The 23925-nt window shown below is 38.7% G+C and overlaps 1 protein-coding gene across 1 annotated transcript in view; it reads right to left on the reverse strand.

The window, feature by feature from the left end:
* The window catches only part of LOC149080388 (acetyl-coenzyme A synthetase, cytoplasmic-like), a 1034375-nt gene that overhangs the window by 504657 nt on the left and 505793 nt on the right, over positions 1-23925 (reverse strand). The window contains exon 8 of the mRNA XM_089239527.1: positions 15751-15869. Within this exon, the coding sequence (XP_089095653.1) occupies positions 15751-15869 (119 nt within the window). The remainder of the gene's footprint in view (positions 1-15750; positions 15870-23925) is intronic.

Here is a 23925-nt window from a genome sequence, read left to right on the forward strand (position 1 = left end):
CTATATGCATCATATCACTATAAGCAATGAGCAACTATATGCATCATATCACTATAAGCAATGAGCAACTATATGCATCATATCACTATAAGCAATGAGCAACTATATGCATCATATCACTATAAGCAATGAGCAACTATATGCATCATATCACTATAAGCAATGAGCAACTATATGCATCATATCACTATAAGCAATGAGCAACTATATGCATCATATCACTATAAGCAATGAGCAACTATATGCATCATATCACTATAAGCAATGAGCAACTATATGCATCATATCACTATAAGCAATGAGCAACTATATGCATCATATCACTATAAGCAATGAGCAACTATATGCATCATATCACTATAAGCAATGAGCAACTATATGCATCATATCACTATAAGCAATGCACGATATGCAGTATATTACAATAAGCAATACCACACAATAAGGAATGCATCACTATATGCGGTACATCACAACACGCAAAGAACCACCATCGGAAATAAAGCACAATAATCAATACACTACTTTATACAGTGAACCACAATGAGTAAAGTACAAAACTCAATGCACTACCATCGGCAATACACCACAATAACTAATGCACCACGATAATGAATGCACCACAATACGCAATAAAGCACAATACGCGATGAATCGAACCAATATGCAATGTACCACAATACACCTTATGCACTGCATTACAATAAGCAATACAACATGCCATGCACTACAATACGTAATAAACTACAATCAGCAATGCACCACTATTTACAGTAAATCACAATGCGCCACAATTCGCGATAAGCACTGCATTACAATAAGCAATACAGCATGCCATGACTACAATCAGCAATGCGCAACAATCTGCAATGCACCATTATTTACAGTAAACCACACAATACAGCACAATACTCAATGCCCCTGCCGTATTACAATGGCTCTCTTTTGTCAGCTGCCTCCCTTGTGTAATTCAGGGTTTATCGGCGGCTTTCCAAGAAGTTTGGCAGTTTTTTTTCATCATTTAAAAGAACCACTTTAAAACAAAGGTTTTGTGCGCACAAATCCATATTTTGAGCTCGCCACGATGTTCATAGTAGTCCCGACGCACACTTTTCGAACCACTGTGGTACTCCTTTAAATTCGGCCTAACAATTATGTTGCAACACAATTAATGGCGAACGAGTCCAATGTCGGTCTTCTCTTGAACCTCTCTCGTTCTGCCGCATGCGTATATTGTACTATTTCGTCATTCGCTATAGCTAGTCGGTAAAGATCGACGCGATCAAAATAAATAAAAAAAATGGATGGTATAATTAAAGATGGGGCTGACAGAGCTGTAGCCCTAAGGCCCGGGACAATCACTATCATTGTTTTTCATGCTATAAATTTACTTCAGAGCCCCCTCAGTGAAGACTCTGGCTTGCGGACCAGCCAAAGATCCTGGGGTCTATTACGCTCATGTCGTTGTGGTCGCGTTTCAAACGTGTTTGCGGTGCATTGCGGGATAGATTTACGTCACCATCGTTAAAGGTTGATTTTTCTCACATCGTTACTAACAATCTTCGTTATCGTCATCGCTACATGAAGCGTTAGCTAACGAGAACCGGAGACCACTCGTTATGCTCGCGTTACGGAAATAAACATGGCCGCTCGCGTGGCCTTGTTTATTTTCGATGAAGGTGAGAGCAACGGAGACAAATATTAGTAGAATTGGAAATTATTCATTCATTATTAATTTATCAAGTTGTTCATTATAATGAATAATAATTCTCTGAATTACGTTACTTAATTTAGTAACATGATTCAGAGACAGCATTTTATCGTTTAAAATGTTATCTGTACACATACTGATTGGAAAAATTATTTAGTTATAAACTGTTATACTCGGTACAAAGACAAAGCTCTCTCTCTATATATTTTTTTCAAATCTTGCATGGAAATGCCTTTATTCTAATCGTAAATTCATCTCAATATACGAATATTATTTAACTGGTAAATCTCTCTATCGCGATATGTTTTCAAGACATTTTGAAATTCGCTACAATATCTTTTTTACATCTCGTTCAAAATCGACGTCAATATATTTTTAAACGTCTCCAGATTTTTTTTCTTAATTCGTTTAATAACATCGATACTTTGTAATATCACTGATAGTGTTAAAACAATTATATTGCTACTTTCTGTGCAGTACACAGAAGCGTAATGCAGTAAACACCCTTACACACACACAGTATACTCTGCGCACCAAGTACACTATAAAAAATCGAAGTAAATTTTATTAATCAACAAATTTTTTCTAATCCTCGAGTGCATTTTCTGATCGGAGTATAAAAGAGATGTCAACAACAGTGTAAATTTGATGACACTTTATTTTTATGTCGTGTGAAACAAGGAAACCAATTGTCTAATTAATGATGTAAATAAAAGGTTACTTGTTCTTAACATCAAGAAGGTAGATAAATATGTAAAAACATGGGAATATATGATGGTGATATTTTTGCTAGTCGTTTTGAAAATTCATATAACATCATTAAACTTCAATAGAACATAATTTTTTATAGTAATAATTTAGAAAATTTCCCCGTGCCAGTTTCATGTGCGTGCATTGCCTACCTCTTTCTCAAATATTTGACGAAAATAAAAAGAATCCGGATGAATTAAAAAAAAAATGTGTGTGTGTAGCTTACGAAAATTAGGGACAGTCAACAAACACAAACGCGCAAAAACTAAATAAAATACAATAGTAATAACGCACGTGCTGCAGCACTCGTTGATAATGATGATTATCAGCAACGGAGAAAATCATCTGATTGGTCCATCCTTTTTTGACCGAACACTACTCTCGACCCAGGCAGCTTTTTCTAAAATCGATAACGATATACCACTGAGCTGTAAGTAAACTTTCCTTATTGCTCAGTGGGATATACCGCCGACTGCTGAGAAAACGGTGGTCGTTGAGAATTGGCGTTAAGGGCGTGACGTCACTAACGCCCTCGTTGTATAGCGACGTGAGCGTAATTGACCCCCTCTCCACGATGTGAGGGGAAGATCATGCCCTTTCTACGGAAAACCAATATTGTTCCCAAGAGGACTCTCTACTGCCGTGGTAATTACAGCCCCCCCCCCTCTAGGAATTATCACGTGATCCTGAGAACACTGCTTTATTGGGGGAATATTATCGATGTTGAAAGGTCCAGGCAAGCAAAGAAAGAAAAGTTATTTTTTGTTCATATAGTCTAAATTGCTTTTTTGCCTCACCCATATAATGTCTGCCCCAATGTTGGGTGGCTACATATTGGCATTGTTCTTTTCTGTTGCTACTCCCCCATCCATCTCTCCGGGGCAAAAAAAAAGAATGAATAAAACCTGAGAGAGAAGAAAAGAAATATTGAATGCCACAGCTTCTCCAGAGCCTAGATTTTAGGGGGAAAATCTAAAAAAAAAGATCTTTGTGTGGAGAATAAAAAAAATTAGTGACCTTCACTCAAATTTTGTGACTTTTCCGTGTTGGCAGACTCCCTCGGACATCAGCGCAATACACCATACAGCATAAAGAAATGCACTAACATATGCAGTATACCACAATAAGCAATGCACCATAATACGCAGTGTAACATAATCCGAAATACAACACAATACGCATTACACCACAATGCGCAATAAACACTGCGTTACAATGAACAACACAGGCTGCGATGCACTACAATACACAATGGATAACAAAACGCAACGCACCACGATCCACAATGCAGCGCAATACGCAGTACGCACTGCATGATAATAATAAGTAGCACAGCACGCGACGCATTACAATACACAATGGACCACAATCAACGATACACCACTATAAGCAGCATATACATCACATACAGCACAATACACGATGCATCGCACAATAAGTAAAGTACCATAATGCCCCACAATACGCCATAAGTACTGTATTACAATAAGAAATACAGCACGCATTAATATACTAAAATACACAATGAACCACAATACGTAATACAGCCCAATAATCGATGCATCGCGATAAGCAAAGCACCATACCCCTAATGAGCAAGGAACCTCAATATTCCGTAAGCACTGCATTGCAATACAGCAAGCGATACACTATAATCAGCAATGTACAACTATTTGAAGTGCACCACAATTAGCAATACAGTCCAATGCCTAATTCACCACAATACACAATAAGCACTACATTACAATGAGCAATACAGCACACACATGATGCATTTATAATTCGTAACATAACACAATACGCACTGAATTATAATAAATATAGAGTACGCAATGGACTACAATACGTACAATGTGCCAAAATTAGCAATGCACTACAATACGTTCAATGTGCCAAAATTAGCAATGCACTACAATACAAAGCACAATAATACGCAATGCACCAAAATACGCAATAAGCACTACAGCGCACGATGCACCAAAATATGCAATGCGCCATTATTTGCAGTACACCGCAATAACTAATAAGCACTCATTACAATAAGTAATACAGCACGCGATTCACTACAATACGCAATGCATTACGATCAGCAATGCACCACTATTTGCAGTGCACCACAATGAAGACGTGAGCACAATACGCAGTACACCATAATACACAATAAGCACTGCATTACAATAAGAAATACATCACCCAATGCATCACAATCAGCAGTACAACACAATACGCAGTGCACCACAATCCGAAATACAACACAGTACACATTGCACCACAATGCGTAATAAGCAACACAGCCTGCGATGCACTACAATACACAATGGATAAAAATACGGAAAGCACCACAATCAGCAATGCACCGCAGTACGCACTGCATGATAATAAGCAGTATAGCACGCGATGCTTTATAATACGTAATGCATAACAATACGGAATGAACCACAATCCACGATGCATGACTATAAGCCATACAGAACAATACGTGATACATCGCACACACACAATAAGCAAAGCACCACAATATGTCATGAGCGCTGCATTACGATAAACAATACAACACGCGATGCACTACAATACGTAATGCATAACAGTACGCAATCCAGCAGAAGTATATGTACAACAATAATCAATACAGCCACATTACACAATGTCCCACAGTACACAATACGCACTGCATCATAATAAGCAATACAGCACGCGATGCACTACAAGCTGCCATGTAACGCTATTTGCAGTGCATCACAATAAGCAATACAGCAAAATATGCAATAAGCCAGTGGTTCCCAAACTTAATCAGTCCGCGTACCCCCAACTGCTTGGTTCCTTTTGGTTCTTTGGCATACTCCCGACCCCACATCCTCCAGGCATCTCCCCCTCCCAATCTGTTTCACCCATTACAGATTCCGAAAAATTTCCTAGAAAATGTACACTGAAGAGCCAAAAAAACTGACGCACCTGCCTAATACCGTGTAGGGCCCCCACGAGCCCGCAGAAGTGCCGCAACACGACGTGGCATGGACTCGACTAATGTCTGAAGTAGTGCTGGAGGTAATTGACACCATGAATCCTGCAGGGCTGTCCATAAATCCGTAGGAGTAAGAGGGGGTGGAGATCTCTTCTGCACAGCACGTTGCAAGGCATCCCAGATATGTTCAATAATGTTCATGTCTGGGGATTTAGGTGGCCAGCGGAAGTGCCTAAAGTCAGAAGAGTGTTCCTGGAGCCACTTTGCGACACCCCACACGTCCAGAATTGCTACATTGTCCTGCTGAAATTGTCCAAGTCCGTCGGAATGCACAATGGATATGAATGGGTGCAGGTGATCAGACAGGATGTTTACGTACCTGTCAGAGTCCTATCTAGACGTATCAGGGGTCCCATATCACGCCAACTGCACACGCCCCATACCATCACAGAGCCTCCACCAGCTTAAACAGTCCACTGTTGACATGTAGGGTCCATGGACTCATGAGGTTGTCTCCATACCCGTACACGTCCATCACCTCGACGCAATTGGAACCGAGACTCCTCAGACCAGGCAACGTGTTTCCAGTCCTCAACAGTCCAATGTCGGTGTTGTCGGGCCCAGGCGAGGCGTAAAGCTTTGTGTCGTGCATTCATCAAGGGTACACGAGTGGGCCTTCGGCTCCGAAAGCCCATATCGATGATGTTTCGTTGAATGGTTCGCACGCTTGTTGATGGCCAAGCATTGAAATCTGCAGCAATTTGCAGAAGGGTTGCACGTCTGTCACGTTTAATGATTCTCGTCAGTCGTCGTTGGTACCGTTCTTGCATAATCTTTTTCCGGCCGCAGCGATGTCGTAGATTCAATTTTTTACCGGATTCCCGATATTCACGGTACACTCGTGAAATAGTCGTACGTGAAAATCCAAATTTCATTGCTACCTCGGAGATATGTCCCATCTCTCGTGCGCCGACTATAACACCACGTTCAAACTCACTTAAATCTCGATAACCTGCCATTGTAGCAGCAGTAACCGATCTAACAACTATGCCAGACACTTGTTGTGTTATATAGGCGTTGCCGACCGCAGCGCCGTACTCTGATTGGTTCTGTTATTTGCATGCGCATGCTTGTACCAGTTTTTTTGGCTCTTCAGTTTATATTGTTAATTAAAAATTAAATGGTTTTTTTACATTTTATAGTATTTCATTTTTGAAGTAAGCAAACAAATTAACACAAAAATTGGAAAAAAATATTAATGTGGTATTTGGAACTGTATTGAATTAAAAAGTTTTGAAAAATTAGGCTCAAAAGAGGATAAATACAAACTCGCATCCGGAGCTGCGATCAATTTGCTTCTACATTTATTTTTTTATATAAGTATACGAAGGAAATGCCCGTTTAACAATCTCGGTGCTTACAAACGACAACAAAAATATTATGGCTTTTCCAGAAAGTTCACTGTATTCGTCACCGCGACGAGCCCAAAAACTGACTAGGTTCACCATACAAAGGTTATTAACAGCTGGCTGATGCGAAGATAGATTTTTTTTTGGAAAGAGAAAAATCAACTGCCCCTGCAGGGAATCGAACCCACGTCCTTTCACTTCGATGATCTCGCGGGGTTCGATTCCCCGCAGGGGCAGTTGGATTTTTTTTTTGGAAAGAGAAAATTTATCTTCGCATAACAAAGGTTAACGGTGAGTAACGTTAACCTCGGATAGGTTCATCATTCCGCCATTGAAGAGGATCTTCAGAGTGGTATCTGATGCGAGCTCTAGCAATTTCTCCCTTTCTGGAATCGACAATGAAGTCGCAGTTGAAAATATTCTTCTTTGAAAGGAAGAGATATCCATCACCCATTTCCTGCTCTGAAAAATATTTTTCAAACGAGGATTTTAATCCTTCCAAGTCACCGACTGTTAAATATAACTCGGCTTGTGACAAGAAATCGTGAAGTGTTTCGAACACTTCCAAAAAAAGGAATAGCTCGTGCCGAAGTCAAGACTTAACCCCGGGCCAACCACCTAAATCGGTGTGCAAAAGCAAAGCGTTGTGATGGCTATCCATGTCTTCACACAACAATTTAAACAATCTGTAGTTGGTAGAATTCACCTTAATAAAGTTGACAATATTCACCACTTCATCAAGAACGTTTCGCAAATTTGGAGGCAAAGGTTTCGATGCATTTCTGTCTGTGAATATAGCAGTGAGTCCATTTCATTTTGGGGACGACATCTGCCACGCGTGCACGAAGGCCTGAATAGCAACCTTCTCTCCGTGGATTTTCCCCCCATCTGTCGCGAGCCCAATGAATTTTGGCCATTGAGTTCCTTTTTCAAGGAAATAATGACCAATTGCTTCAAATAAGTCTTTAACATGACGAGTGGGTGGGCGAGCGAGCTACGATGCGTGAGGGAGCGATCGAGCGAGCTACTGAGTCCATAAGCGAGTGAAATAGTGAGTGAGCGATCTAATCAGTCCATGAGCGGGTGAGTGAGGGATCGAGTGAGTGGGCGAGTGGAAGATTGAGTGAGTGGGCGAGTAGGAGAGCGGGTGAGTGAGTGATTCATCGAGTGGTTGGGCAAGTGGGTGAGCGAATGAACGGGTGAGTTCGTGGGTGAATGAATGGGAGAGCAAGCTAGTGAGTCCGTGAGTGGGTGAGCGAGGGAAATAGTGAGTCAGGGAGCGAAAGAGTGAGCGAAGCGAGCTACCGAGTCCGTGAGCGAGCGAAATAGCATAGCTGCCAAATCTCCCGAATTTTCCGGGAGTCTCCTGAATTTTAGCTTCATCTCTCGACCTCCCGAAAAGTTCTTAAATCTACCGAATTTTTACGAAAATCACAAAAAATCCCTAATTGTCCCTAAAAATTCCCTACTTCATTTGAGAAGAATCCCCGCTTCTGAAGGCTAACACGTCGTATTAGTGGGAAATTCCTTTTTCAAGGAAGTTTTACAAAACCCTCTGATGATAACAAGAAAAGTTGTTTGTCTTATCGTGCAGGGAAATAGCTTAGCAGCCTATAGTCCTGGATAATAATTGAAGATTATGGTGACGCGCACGCGTGGTCCAAACTTCTTTGCGTTGACCACTTCAAGAAAAGAGGAATTCCTCTTTTGTTGAAGTTACGTACGTGCGATAACAAAACATAAATACTGATAAGCAAAAAAATATTTCATCAATTTTAAAGGTACTTATTCCCCGATCAATTTCCTTTCATAAAACTTTTCAGAAAAAAGGCCGACTTTTTCTTTTTGTACAAGTTGTGTTACGGACGGTCATGGTGGAAAGACTGACATCATCAGCCATGTGAAATCAAAAAACATCAAGCAAGTGTCACAAAAAAAAAGTCAGTGTTCTTCAAAAATTGACACTTTTTTTTCCTTCATCTTCCGATGATTTTGGTTTTTTTTCGCGCAGGATGCTTGTTCACATCATTTCTGTGATCTATCTCTCTCACTCACTCACTCACTCACACACTCTCTGTCTCTCTCTCTCACACGCACGCACGCACGCACGCACGCACGCACGCACACACACACACACGCACACACATTTTCATTTTCATTTTCAAAAGTTGGCAGCTATGAAATAGTAAGGGAATGAGTGAGCGAGGAGAGAGAGAATCCTTTAATTATCAACATGGAAGTAATGAAAATTATGTCGAAAATTATTAATTAAGTACTGTATGTTTTGAATGAAAGTTATATATACCAATTAAACAATGTAATGAAAAGTTTGTTGAAAATTATATCTCCTCTACATTTCCTGAAAAGGAGTGCTATTTCTTTTATTTCGTTTTTTGAAGCTCTATTTTCATGAGCCAGTTTTCTTGGCTGACGAAAATGTTTTTGTCACCCAAGAGGTTTTATGCACGAGAATTGGATGTTTCAAACGAGATAATTCACACATTTTTTTAACTCAAGCATGGCTTTAAACAATGGCGGTGAATGGTTGCCGATGAATTTTCAGGCGGTGAATTTTATGTAAACCAATGATCGATGAACCTCAATATGCCATAAGCACTGCATTGCAATAAGCAATACAGCACGCGATGCACTACAATACATAATGCATAACAATACGCAATGCACCAAAATAAGTAATGCATAACAATACGCAATGCACCAGAATAAGTAATGCATAACAATACGCAATGCACCAAAATACGCAATGCACCAAAATAAGTAATGCATAACAATACGCAATGCACCGAAATAAGCAATACAGTACAATACTCGCGATAGATCGCAATAAGCACCACAATATGCCATAACCACTGCATTACAATAGGCAATACAGCAAGCGATGTACTATAATGCACGATGCATAAAAATACGCAACGCATCACTATAAGCAATACAGACAGACAGACATGACCGCTCAGAGAGACCATCTTGGGATGGTTTGCGCTCTTTCCCAAAGGAAATAAGCAATACAGCACGCCATGCACCACAATACATAATATGCAAAGCACCATTATACGCAATACGCACTGCATTATAATGAGCATTTGATCATTTTTGTCGCACCACGGTCATTTTCTGCGCACGAGGGCTAATTAGACCGGGACCTATAACTTATTGCCGATCGGCAGGCTTGTTTTTTATACTCGTCGAGGGGTTGGTGCGCTAACCCCTCGATGGGGGACGCCCTGCGGTAGCAACTTTTTCTGGGGTCACGTCACCGTTTCTGTTGCACCCCTGTGTCAGGAAAGTTTTCTGACAAGAACGAACTGTGTATTGAACTCGCGACACCTCTAAACATCCTTTGGTACTTTAGGTGAGTATCTTATCGACTTGGGCTACCGCGCCCTTATAATGAGTAGTAATACAGCATGCGATGCACCACAACACATAACAATATACAATGCATCACTACGCAATACAACGTAATACACGATGCATCACAATAAGCAAAGCACCATGATAAGTAATGCAGTTACAATAAGCATTAAAATAGGCAATACAGCACGCGATGCACTACAAGACATAATGCATAACAATACGCAATGCACTAAAATTAGTAATGCGTCACTATTTACAGTCACTGCAATACAGCACCAAACTTGATGCACCACAATAAGCAATACAGCTCAATACAGGGCGATGTATCGTAATAAGCGAAGCACCATGATATACGCAATAAGTACTGCATTACACTAAGCAATACATCACGCGATGCGCTACAATGCGCAATGCACCATTATTTGCAGTGCCCCACAGTAAGCAACGCACACTATATGCTGTGCTTCACAATAACATAGCTGTCATGTCTCCCGAATTCAGCTTCATCTCTCGACCTCTCGAAAAGTTCTTGAATCTCCCGAATTTTTACGAAAATCGCAAATATCCCTAATTGTCCCTAAACATTCCCTACTTCATTTAAAAAGAATCCCCGCTTCTGAAAAGAATCCCTAAGGAATTTCTTGTGGGGCAAAACGCCTTTTGCCTCTGTTCTTTTTCCCCTTTCGAAATGACGTCACACGTCGTAACTGGGGAAATTCCTTTTTTAAAAAAAGGAAGTTTTACAAACCCTCTGATGGTAACAAGAAAAGTTGTCTTATCGTGCAGGGAAATAGCTTAGCAGCCACTCTTATAGTTATAGCTTGAATAATAATTAAAGATTATAGTGACGCATGTAATCAAAACTTCCTCTTTTGTTGAAGTTACGTACGTGTGATAAAACATGAATACTGATAAGCAAAAAAAAAAATATATTTAATCAATTTTAAAGATACTTATTCTGATGAATTTCCTTTATCAACCGTTCCAGAAAAAGGCCGACTTTTTCTTTTTGTACAAGTTGTGTTAAGGACATAAACATGGGTCATGGTGGCAAAAACTGACATCATCACCAATGTAAAATCAAAATCATCAAGCAAGTGTCACAAAACGTCACGGGTTCTTCAAAAATTGACACTTTTTTTCCTTCATCTTCCGATGATTATGGGGTGATTTGCGCAGAATGTTTGTTCACATCATTTCAGATTGAACACAATGTAATTTTTTTTAGATCACCATTGAAGTTTTGGCCTCAAATTTCACTTGTTTTTTTTTTTGCGTAGGGATTTTATTCCCAAGGGTTTAACTCACATGTGTGGAAAATCCCTATTTTATTTGTAAAAATCCCTTTTATATTTATTAGGGAGTGGTTTTAGTATAAAATATGGGTCCACACGCGAAAATCTCATTAATTTTCATTTTCGAAAATTGGCAGCTATGCAATAATCAATATAGAATTTTATGCTGTGCACCATCATCGGAAATACATCATAATAGGCAATGCGCCACCATAGGCAATACAGCATAATACACAACTATATTCAGGCACAACAATAAGCAATGTAGCACTATATTCAGGACACCACATTAAGCAATACAGCACAATACGCAATTTACCACCATCGGCAATACAACACAATAAATAATTCATCACTATGTTCAGGGCACCACAATAAGTAATACAGCACAATTAATAATGCACCACCATCGGCAATACAGCACAATAAGGAGTGAACCATCACCATAAGCAATGCACTACAATCACTGTATTAGAATGAGCAATATGACACGTAATGCATAACAATACGCAATGCACTACTATTTACAGTGCAACAGAATAAGCAATACAGCACAGTACCCCATGCATCGTAATAAGCCATAATACGCCATAATCACTGCATTGAAATAAGCAATACAGTACTCAATGCACCTACAGCACATAAAACATCACATTCAGTTATTCCGTAGCACCATTATTTACAGTGCACAACAATAAGCAATGCATCATAATACCCAGTGCACCGCAATATGCGATTCATCACAATATGCAAAGCACTATAGACGCAATGCACCACAATACGCAATAACCGCTGCATTACAATAAGCAATACAGCACGCGATGTACTAAAATCAGCAATGCAGCACAATACGCAATGAAAAGCAAAAAAACAATGACATTCATCCTCGAAACGAAACCTCTCAACTTCTCCATAAAGGTAATAATAATAATGCCCCGCCCTGGGTACCCGGTGATATATTTACATATAGGGGAACCCGGGGCAGAACGGGGTACCGGGGCGGAATGAAGTTACACGTTTTTCAGTGGCAAGGGGGTGCTACCAGTGAGCGGCAATAAGTATATCTAGACCAACATGTTACTGCGCAACTACGGCAGCCATGTTAGTTTGGTTTTCTTGAGCGTTGGTACGTGAGGTTTCCGTTGTGTGATTTATCGCTCCTGTATTGTAACTTCTGAAGATTTTGTAACCAAGGTAAGGTATACATACTTGATTACATTATAAATGTAGTTAGTACATGCTTGAAGTACGTTTAATTGTCTTTAGTTTCGTGTAGTTAAACGTTTGTTTACATATCTTTCACGAGTGACCTTACCTCCCTAACCTGGATCGTGTCCCTGAGGCGGAATGGGGAAGTACCCATTCCACCAAACTGTAACCTGTCTTCCACCACATGGTGGTCAAATGCACACACTCTGTTGCTATGTCTGTTCCCCAGTGTTGCTATGTCTATCAGCACATTGCTCTCACAGACTTCAGCCACTTGATGTTTCTTTTATGAAGCCTTTAAGTCTTCATTACAGAAAACCTCTTCAAGTGAAGAGGTGATCATATCTGGAGCTGAACAATTGGAATTGCCTTCATCTAGCGCACCAGTTAAAAAAGATATGCCTATAAGGTTGGATGATAAAGCTGGCGAGGTTTCAGCCAACTCTAATGATGACACGCCAGCGAAAAAGGTCCGATTTAATGAGGCTAGTTGTGCCACTCCTGGGTGCTGTTGGATGACAACTGATAACAGGGTCACTTCATTTCATGTTTCACCTAAAATTCTAATGCTTATTCCAAACGTTGAAGAAAGCGCGAAAAGGACGAATCGGAAGAGGGGGAAGATCGCTGTCTTAACAGATTCCCCCATGCAGAAAAGGGTTTTAGAAGCCGCTACTAAGGAAAAAGAGAAAAAAAAAAACTTTGCCAAACAAGAAAGAGCAAGGATAAAACCATTTAAGAAAGAGAATAAAAGTGAGAATTGAAAAAACAAAGGAAATTGCGTAAAGATAGGAAAAAATAATGGAAAAAACCGAAAACTAACGAGAGTGATTCTGAGGATTGTTCTGACTGTGAATGTTTATATTACGGTGAATTTCACTCAAAGTCAGTTGAAGGTTGAGTCACTTGTTCCATGTGCAAAAACGGGCACACAATTCCTGTGCGGGAATAGACAGTGAAGATGATGAGGCTGTCGCGGTGTGTGCATTTTGTGAATAGGCTTAAGAAACGGACACAATCAATGGAAACTGTAGTTAAACCTTTATAGTCAGTTAAAACTAATTTTCCTGCATTTCCACTAGTTTTATATATCTTTATAATTACTTGTCCTTACCACCCCGTTCTGCCCCGGGCATTGGGCAGAATGGGACAAATGGCACAACTTTCTATTTTTGAAAAAAAAAATATATTGTTCTTTTGTTTTCTTACAATATCATCGCATTTTTACGATTATTAAATTATAATGTATCCATAGAAAAATTTGCAGCTCTCTTGATTAACCCTTTTGTATTTTTAAACCATATTTTCAACTTGGTACCCCGTTCTACCCCTCAGCACACACAAAACTTGGTCCCGATGTGTAAACGGTTAACGATATATTCAGGCGTTAAATAAAAACTTGACCAAAAATCGTAACCGATTTTCGTAACATAAAATCGTCATTAATTTCCGTTGCATAGAAACGGGCCATTTTCGAGTTTGTGAATTTATATTATATAGTAATACATAGTAATAGTAGATTTAGTATATTATTATGTTGTATTATTGATGAAATTCTGTGTTCATTAGTCATTTTTATGTTACGAGCAATTGGTGAACTAATTATTTGAGTTATCATTATTTCCTATGGGAAAGTTTGATTCGATATACGAGTGATTCGCATAACGAGCACGTTCACGGAACAAATTAACCCTACTAACCGAAGTACCACTGCATAAAAATAAAATGCGTCATGGGAAGGTGAGACTCTTCGAAGGTTCTGGGTAGGATGTTTTACGCGTTATGTTAGCAGAACCAAACTGCCTTGACCTAAGCCGTTTTTAATGCGAGTTGCACTACGGCCCTTTTTAGTTTCGTTGTTGTGCTAGTCGCCCATTTTTGGGCTGGGGCGCGAGTTGCAGATACATTTCTTGACAGAGACGGATTGCTGTCCAATGTCGAGTAACACAGAATATTCCTGGATGCCCTTTGGGGCAGGTCAGAGGACGTATAATTTTGCATTACCTTGCTGTTTGGTGTTTGGTGCCATGTCTCGAAGGACGTTTTCAGTTATGACACATTGGTACACTGTGGGGGAGGATCCCATACTCTAATCTAAAAAAGGCGATATCTCGGTGACACAAAACGTGCTGTCAATTTAGAAATTCAGTTGATTTTTTTGTCATGAGACTCAGCTGCAGCAAGTGACACGCTGCTAGTTGTGCTTGATTTATAACCTTCGTTTATACGGATGGTTCAGAAAAGATGGGAAAAACTTTAAGAGGTACACACCAATACATTCCTGTTGAAATTTATCGGGAGAAAAATAACACCATGCATGCAAATGTAACCTGGGGAAGAAGAAGAAACCGTATGCAAATCTGCGTCACAGTGAATAAAAGGCGTGGACGCCAGTCCTGGAAGTTATTCCAGCGTGCAACCGTTCTAACAGTTGTAACGTACGGAATACTTTAGTCATACTGAAAAATCAGATATTCATTTGAGTATGAAAATGCTTAGAGTTACATTTGGATGCATGTTGTTCTTTTTCTCCCTATAAATGTATTCCAACAGGAATGCAGTTTTAACGTTTGCGGAGCAAGCAGCCGTTTCGAAACGCGCTAGCGCGTTGGTGTTTCATGTTAGACCATGCATTCTTTGATGACAATTGTTTGTATTGGTGTGTATACAAATGATTGTCACATCTTAAAGTTTTTCCCATCTTTTATGAATCACCCTGTAGTTTGAATACATATTTTACGTGATCTTCTGATTTTTCTAAATTTAAATTAACGCTTGGTGGCATGATCATACCACGCAATATAGATTTACAGTGATATATCCTTAAAAATACAAGAATGAACGACCTAAAACTTTTAAAAACTTTACGAACGATCATTCACCAAATTAACTATTTGAAGCTACTGCGCATGCGTGATTTGCGGCATTTACATTCGAAATACCTGAATACGACGTATTACGTGCTCGTTGTACATAATATAACCTATTCTGATTTGGAAATTTTAATCCTAAAGAAATTTTACTTGAAATATTCACCTGGTGTAAAGTATGAACAAAGGATGTTCTGCATCCACCCAGACTGGCTCGCAATTTTCTTCACTTGAGGTCATTTCTTCGTGCCACCATTTATCTTTACCATTTTGGTTCCAATGAAACTGTGTATGTACATAAAAAAAAACATTATGAGTTTTTAACGCGAATTTCGATGCATGCAATATAAGCATAATCATTTAGAACGACAACGGTGAAGAAAAAAAAAACTTGAAAGATTTTGCCAAGAATATCGGTAGTGGAGCAAAATCAGACGTGCCAAAAGCGGACAAAGAGCGAAAATAAGGTGAAAATCGCACAAATTTTGCCGTGCCTCCAATGTTGGTGCTCTATCTCCCATTTGTTCTCCCAACCTGCTAAATAGCGATATACTCGATCCAAAAACAAACGGGGTCAAAATCGGAAATGATACAAGAACTGGCGGAGGCAAGTATACAGGTCTCGAAAATGAGTCTGCAAAAGACTAAAGTTAGGTTCAACTCCTTTGCTTTGAAGAAGATCTTGCTTAACAACACAGAGATAGAATATGTAGTATGAGCGGAAATAAGGTGGGGGGGGGGACAGTGTCAATGGCGGAGCCGACTGATATAATGTATATTCATATATATGAATTGACATCATCATCATGATCATCATGCTTTCATTATTGTGCCTCCACCTCCAGCTTATCAAATCTATCTCCGCCTATGAGAAGTAGAAAGCTATGTATACCTGGGACAAAAAATTACCATGGAAACGGAATCATTTCATTAATGAAATAAACGGAAGAATCAAGATCGTACAAAGCATTTTAGCAAAAACTGTGTAGTTCTGAAGAGCCATTATGCCTGAAAAGAAAAGTATTTAACAAGTGAATAACTACACTAAACCAAAAATCGATCGAATAACTACACTAAACCAAAAACTATTGGAGGAAATTGGAGAAGTTCAAAATTTTTTCAAAAGACCCACTAACACAAATAAAACATTATCATTTTTAATACTTTCACTTACATCAAATTAAGCTTTGTATGTAAAGTTAATTTGATTAACTTTACGGCTTTTTTAAAGTCTTTGAATGTATCAATAGATATTATTAGTCTAAATGAAATATGGATAGAAACAGATCATTGGCGTACGCAAAAGGGGGGGGGGGTTGGGGTTCTAACCCCCCCTACCTTGAGCCAAGGTTATAGTGTTGTTTTGCAGGAAAAATCGCAACCCCCCACCCCCCTCTGAAGGAAAAAAAACTGAAACCCCCTTGAGAAAATTCTGCGTACTCCTATGAAACAAATGAATTATTCAATTATTATATTTCAGATCATATAAATGACTATTACAGTTACGCAAACTGTAGAACCTATAATAGATATGGAGGAGTTATTATGTATATAAAAAAGTCAATTAGATCAATACAAAAAACCACTATTTCCAAACAGCAGAAGAACTTTGCATATTTCTCCCTGATAATAAACTAGAAGTATTACAATTCTATAGATGAGCGGTTCTCAACCGGTGCTCTGCGGAGCCCCCCGCGGCGACTCGAAGAAAATAAAATGAATCAGTAAATTTGATAGATAATTTTTGATGTAATGTGTTTTGCCGTTTCATCCCGAAACTTTCGGGAGGACACTGCAATTCTTCTTTCTTTTCTTTTCTATTGTTTTGACAAAATTGGAGGACAAGTCTTAATATTAATTTATTTATTGTTTTAATGTTAATCTTTAACTAACTCAATTAACTTTAAATCACGTGGATTAGAAACAATAAAGGTGTAATGATTACGATTGGGACTAATAACACACATAGAAAGTGAAATACTGAACAGGATGACTCTCGCGGCATCTGATCATCGGAGGTAATCGCATATCCTATTGGACGGGACGAGGTAATGCAACAGAGCTTATACACCTAGCGCCTAAGAGCACGTGTGTAAATTATTTTTCGAGGGAGAGGGCAAATGTACACCCTTCAGTTTTCTTGGTAACGCACAAAAAACCACAGGCCATCGAATAAGATGAATCATCGTTTCCTAGCCCTTGCTTTCCTTTTTTTTTTACTTCAGTCCTGAAACACGCCAGCTTGAGGTGTACCAAAAAATGGCCGGATCTTCAAAAAAAAAAAAGCTATTTTCGGTTGTAAGTGAAAATTTTAAAGTTTTAAAATAGGTGGGTGTTAAGAAAATTAATTCGATTTACTTTTGTAGCACATCTGAGGTTTCCCAGGGAATGAAGTTGCATTTGTTTGCGGACTCACTGATAATGACATTAACAGAGGTCCCCTCAGGGTCAGGCTAACAGGGCTCAGGAGATTCTCGTCACACATTTTTGATTTTTTCACTCTAAATTCACTACAGTAGGGCCTAAAAGTATGAAAAATCTCACAAAAGCCCCCCCCCCCCCAACAAAAATCTACCTTTAAAGCCCTGCTGTAGAAGGTGAACATTTGAACATAGGCTCTCTATAATACCTATTGTTATATCGAACCACTGGAAGAATATGTATATATGTAATTATCTAGATTAACCCAGGCTTCTAGTGGTCCAATATACATTTAGAATAAAACGATGACTCATGAAAAGAAAGAATCAGTTAAATTTCAATAGCATTTAATATTTAATCAAATGATCATATGAAAAGAACGAGTTATTTATACAAATAAAAGTCAATTAAAAAATCCATTTCCACGATACCAAAATCTGCATAATACATAGACAGAATACTATATGTTCAATTATAATAATTTTAACTTGATGTTGGAATAACTCTCTCTTTAATCACTTTTATACCTAATTTCGCCATCTGCCCCCTGTTAATTCCTCCTAATTTAGGTTTTAACTAAACGTCTATAATTCACTAAAAATGTGGTAAGAATTTCTTTCCTACCTTTCCTCCATCCCTTTCATCGCGGATGATCGCCGCTCCTGATGCTCATCGATTGTAAATGTGTAAAAACAAAAATCTAACTACATCGTTTTTCAACTTGATTTTTAGCTTGCACTAATCAATCTGCTTTAATTTTTCAAAAAGATTCCAAAAAGTAAAGTTTTGAGGGGTACCAACCCCCTATTTCTAATTGGTAGTCCGGCTTCAAAGAAAGATCCTTCCATTGGGTGATGAGGATTACGTAGGTACAATTTAGTATTAATATTGACATCATTGGTCAAGGTTCCGGGGCTAACGAGAAAGAGAGGGCTATGGCACTCCGAGCAGAAACGACGATCACGTGACCAACTGGGTTCTAACTTTTTTTCCCTGTTCCCCCGTAACATGGCTTTCTTGCAAAACATCCTCTGCAATAGCCAAGTTCTTCCAAGTTTGCAGAACATTCCCTGCGATCTTTCGCAGCATATAAATACGCATTCTGTTTGCAAAATATGTTCTGCCCAAAGGAGTTTAAAGAGAAAAAAATGACACAACACTCATATAACGAAATATTAAGCTTCCAAGTCTTTCTACACAAATTTGAATGTCATTTTCCCTCAAATATTGGATATATTTTCTTCTTACTAGACAATTACTATATACAAATCTCATGGCCCCCACATCCTGGAGCAAGGCTCCTAGGCGATATGGGGCCCCCCAATGTCAAAGGTTGAGTCGACTGGTCTAATATATATACGCAATATATTATGCAAAAACCTAGTAAGACTTCGTTTTTTGAAAAATGATAAACACTGGAAGAATAAAAACTTTTTTTACCCTTAAAATTGGAATAACAAACTGCTGAAAATACACTGCACCAATTTACCTGCTTTTAATAGCTCATATACACTTCATAAACTCTAGAAATATCTGGAAAAGAACCCTTCAAGTTAATTTCATCAGGTTCACTAAGTATTATATTCCAATGCATTTTCATAACCCTCAAATGACAATCTATTGGTCAAACACATACTGAAGTACATTTGCATTAGCGATTCAAGATCTATAGCTTAATTCTATGCAGTAAAATACAACTTTTTGCCCATTAAAGAAATTTTGTGAACTGCTTATTCACTGTGAAAAAATACTGAAATACGAGAAAAAAAACCAGACAGATGTGTACAAAATTTTTATTTTTCAATAATTCAATGCATAATTTGTTACAAAACTGAAGTTTCGCAAGAAATAAAAACCACCAAAGTGTTGAAGCTACCAAATACTACAAATGTAAACAACAATTTCGCAACAACCACAGTTGCTCCAATTTTCCTCACCCCCCCCCCTCTCCAAACAAACCCACTCAGGTGGGGGTGGGTTTCTAGATTTTAAAATGATAGAATCCTATCATTTTTGTCTTGAACATGGAGAATATTTATTTTTGTTTATTGTGTGCTGTTTTGCAACCTACTTTGAAAATTTTTCTAAACAACATGAGTTTGATCAAATATAATTTTTGAAAGAAAGTTTTTTCTAACTAAATTTTTCTAGAAATAAAATACTTTTGTGGGAGCATACTGCCACCTTGATATCTTAAATCAGTGATTCTCAACCAGTGCTCCGCGGAAACCTTGGAGCTCCGTGTGCAATTTCTAAGGGCTCCGCAGCGACTCGAGGAAAATAAAATAAATCAGTAAATTTGATAGGTAAATAAAAAAGGTCTACAGGAGTCCGCCATAAAAATTATACGCAAAAAGGGCTCCGCCATAGAAATTATATACAGAAAAGCGAGTCACAAAAAAGGTTGAGAACCAGTCTTAAATAATGCTCAACGGAAAACCTATCTTAAAGCAGTTCTGTGTGTTTGGGAATTCCAAATTATTCTCTACTGAAACTGCAGATTCTGCTTCATAAGCTCAAAAACCAAATAAGAGTAATAATAATCTTGTAAGTTGTTTTTAATTATTGAATGAAAAATGCACACCAAAAATATAGCATAATATTTTAACGTTTATAAACATGGACGAAAAATACAGTAGCTTTTCTAGAAGAGGAAAACGTCAACTACCCCACTTTGTTTCGGTTTACGGAAAATTCACCGCCAACAATTCACCGCCGGAAAATTCACCGACAACAATTCACCGCCATGCAATTCACCGCTAGGAAAATTCACCGCCATGCAATTCACCGCTAGGAAAATTCACCGACCAACAATTCACCGACGACATTTCGATGCGAGTCAGTTAGCGAGGGAATGAGCGATTGAGTTACTGAATGAGTGACCCAGTGAGTGACTGAGTGACCGAGTGAGTAAGTGATTCAGTGAGCGAGTGGGTTACTGATTCAATGAGCGAGTAAGTCAGTCCGTGAATGAGTGACCCAGTGAGTGACTGAGTGACCGAGTGAGTAAGTGATTCAGTGAGCGAGTGGGTTACTGATTCAATGAGCGAGTAAGTCAGTCCGTGAATGAGTGACCCAGTGAGTGACTGAGTGACCGAGTGAGTAAGTGATTCAGTGAGCGAGTGGGTTACTGATTCAATGAGCGAGTAAGTCAGTCCGTGAGTGAGTGAGCGAGCGAGCTGCTAAGTGAGTGAGCGATCTAGTGAGTGAGTGATCTATTGAGTGAGTAAGTGCCATATCCTAAAGATATGGCGGAAAGTTTAAATAATGACTTTATGAGAAGAAATTCAGATGATACGGATTCGGGTTGATGTATTTTTGAAATATATGACATCCATATTTATTGTGGGCATCTTTTTCTCGCTGGGCATTTTGCCTGTTGTGGCCTTGTATTTGTATAAATTACAAATTGCTGTTGCCCAATACAAGATAGTATATTCAACAAAATTCCATTAACTCGGTTTTACTCAGAAACTTCTAATGAAATGTTAAAAGGGATAATAACAGAATTAAAAGATAATAAAGTAAGTGGATACGCGATGAATTAACTTCCTAAAAATGCTTAAAATCATCTCCTGTTATCACTTTGATATTATAAAAAACATCGCTGACCAATGGATTTTTTTTTATGATGAACTAGCTGTTACCCGCGATTTCACGTGATGAACTTTCAGGAATCCCGCCTTAGTGCGTATCTAGTATATGTACTCTATATTTACTATATACGTATATATATACTTCCTATGCGACGGAAATTAGTGACGATTTTTTTATTACGGGAGTCGGTGACGTTTTTTGAGTGATGGAAATCTGTGACGATTTTGGGATCAAGTTTTCATTTAACTCTTGCATATGTCGGGACCCATTTGACATATCGGGACCAAGTTATGTGCATGTACCCAGAGGTTCCCACATCCTACAGCAAGTCCCCTAAGCTGAAATAGATGGCGAGCCCCGAAACCAGCTTTTTTGGGTCCCCGTTACTGGATGTGGGCCCTGGATTTTATTCGTTTTAAAATTGATAAAAATTAAAAATTTTCGTGGCCACTCACAGGGGGTATGTCCGACAAGCCTTCAGGTCGAGCCCCATGGAAAAGTTGACAGGTTTCATTTCGGGTGTCCCTGGATGAATCTCATTGATTTTTGTTGTTTAGCATTGTAAAATTTGCAACACATCGGTAGCCCGAGATAAATCCAGTCAGGGCCCCCACTAAAATTCAACGAATTGGAGTTTGGGGAGCCCCATGGGGAAGTTTTCTGGGGTTACTTGATGAATCACATTTGTTTTTTGTTGCTTTATTATTATAAAATTCGCTTCTTTAGTAAGCTGGTGCTTTCACGTGTCCCTTTCCATAGCACGCTGATGAAGTAGGACGAAATAAACAAGATATGTTGTGAAGAGAAAAGGGGGGGGGGGTTGGCCTCCAAGCAAAGGTGGTAGGGGGGTAGAGCCCCCTAGTACTGTATATAAAATAACATGTCCTGACTGATTCATCATCGCCGAGCCAAAACCGCTGAAGCTGTAAATATCAAATTTTGTGAATAGTTTTTTTCACGACGTAAAGACTCACTACTCACTAAGAAATGGTTTTTCCATATTCGATAACCTAAGGGCGTCATAAGAGGGGGGGGGGGGGTCAACGTTGAAATCATGCCGAGCCGAAACAGCTGAAGCTATAAATATGACATTAGATCAATATTGTAATATAGACTCATTGAGAAGGGATTTTTCCAAATTCAACCCCCTAAGGGGGGGTTTCAAAAGTTATATGGAGCAATCAGCACTGAGCCGAAGTCGCTTAAGCCATAAATATGAAATTTAGTTAGTATTATATTTTATAATGTACATACACACTAAGACAGGATTTCTGCAAGTTCATCACCCATGGGGGTTATGAGGTGAGAGTAATTTTGAGATTGCAAAAACACACGAGAGCGAAGCCGCGGATAACAACTGGTAATTAAATATAATGCTTACTAAATATTTATGGATTACTATATATGGATTACTCCATATAACCTTTGAACCCCCCCCCCCTCTTTATTAGGGGGGTTGAATTTTGACATTTGACTTACAGTCTTAGACTTGAAACGAACATTCGATTATGTTGATTTAAATATTCTAACAAATAAAAACACTTCTCAGCAGGCATATGAGGTAATGTACTATATTGGTTTAAAACATATGACTACAATAGGAAACAAGCTGCCATAATAAATGGTAAAATCAGCACATTTGAAATATAATGAAAGGAGTCCCACAAGGATCGGCCCTTGGGTCATAATTATTTCTAGTTTATATTAATGATTTATGTAAAATAAAATAGAACGGTAGAATAATTTCATTGGCAGATGACACAAGCCTATATGTTGAAGACGGGGGTGGATTTAGAGCTCGCTGTTGGTAGGGGTGATTTTAAAAATCTAGTCTAAGCATCGGTGACCACATGTCCTGCATTTTGTCTCGTATTTTCCGTGACAGTCCGGTTTTTCTGTTTGTCTTCTCCATCCAGACTTTTTCAAAAATGTCACGGTTTTACTCGTTTATAGTCGAAGTTTTCTTGAATTTGTTGTTTAATTTTTTGTTGCAATATGACCATATAGAAGTTCCGAAAATTTCATATCACAGTATTTTAAATACAGTTAAACTCGGTTATAACGATATCGAAGATTCCGCGGGATTTCGGCGTTATAACCGAGTCTGGCTGTATTGCTTTCACTTTTAGAATATTGTTCTAGAGCTCTTTTAGTTATTTTATAACATTTACCGGTGATTATGTATGATCCCCACCTCATATTAGTTCACTACGACGCAGTTCGTTTTGTAGAGGCCATATAATATAGAGGTCCTACTACTGATGCTGGAAAAAAAATTAATGGAATAAAGTGAATATAAAGATAAGTTTGATTTTCTCCATCA

The sequence above is a fragment of the Pholcus phalangioides genome, unplaced genomic scaffold (genome assembly GCF_987345545.1).
Source record: "Pholcus phalangioides strain wild (caught in Gottingen) unplaced genomic scaffold, Ppha-v1.0 ptg000011l_1, whole genome shotgun sequence".
NCBI classification, from domain to species: Eukaryota; Metazoa; Arthropoda; class Arachnida; order Araneae; family Pholcidae; genus Pholcus; species Pholcus phalangioides.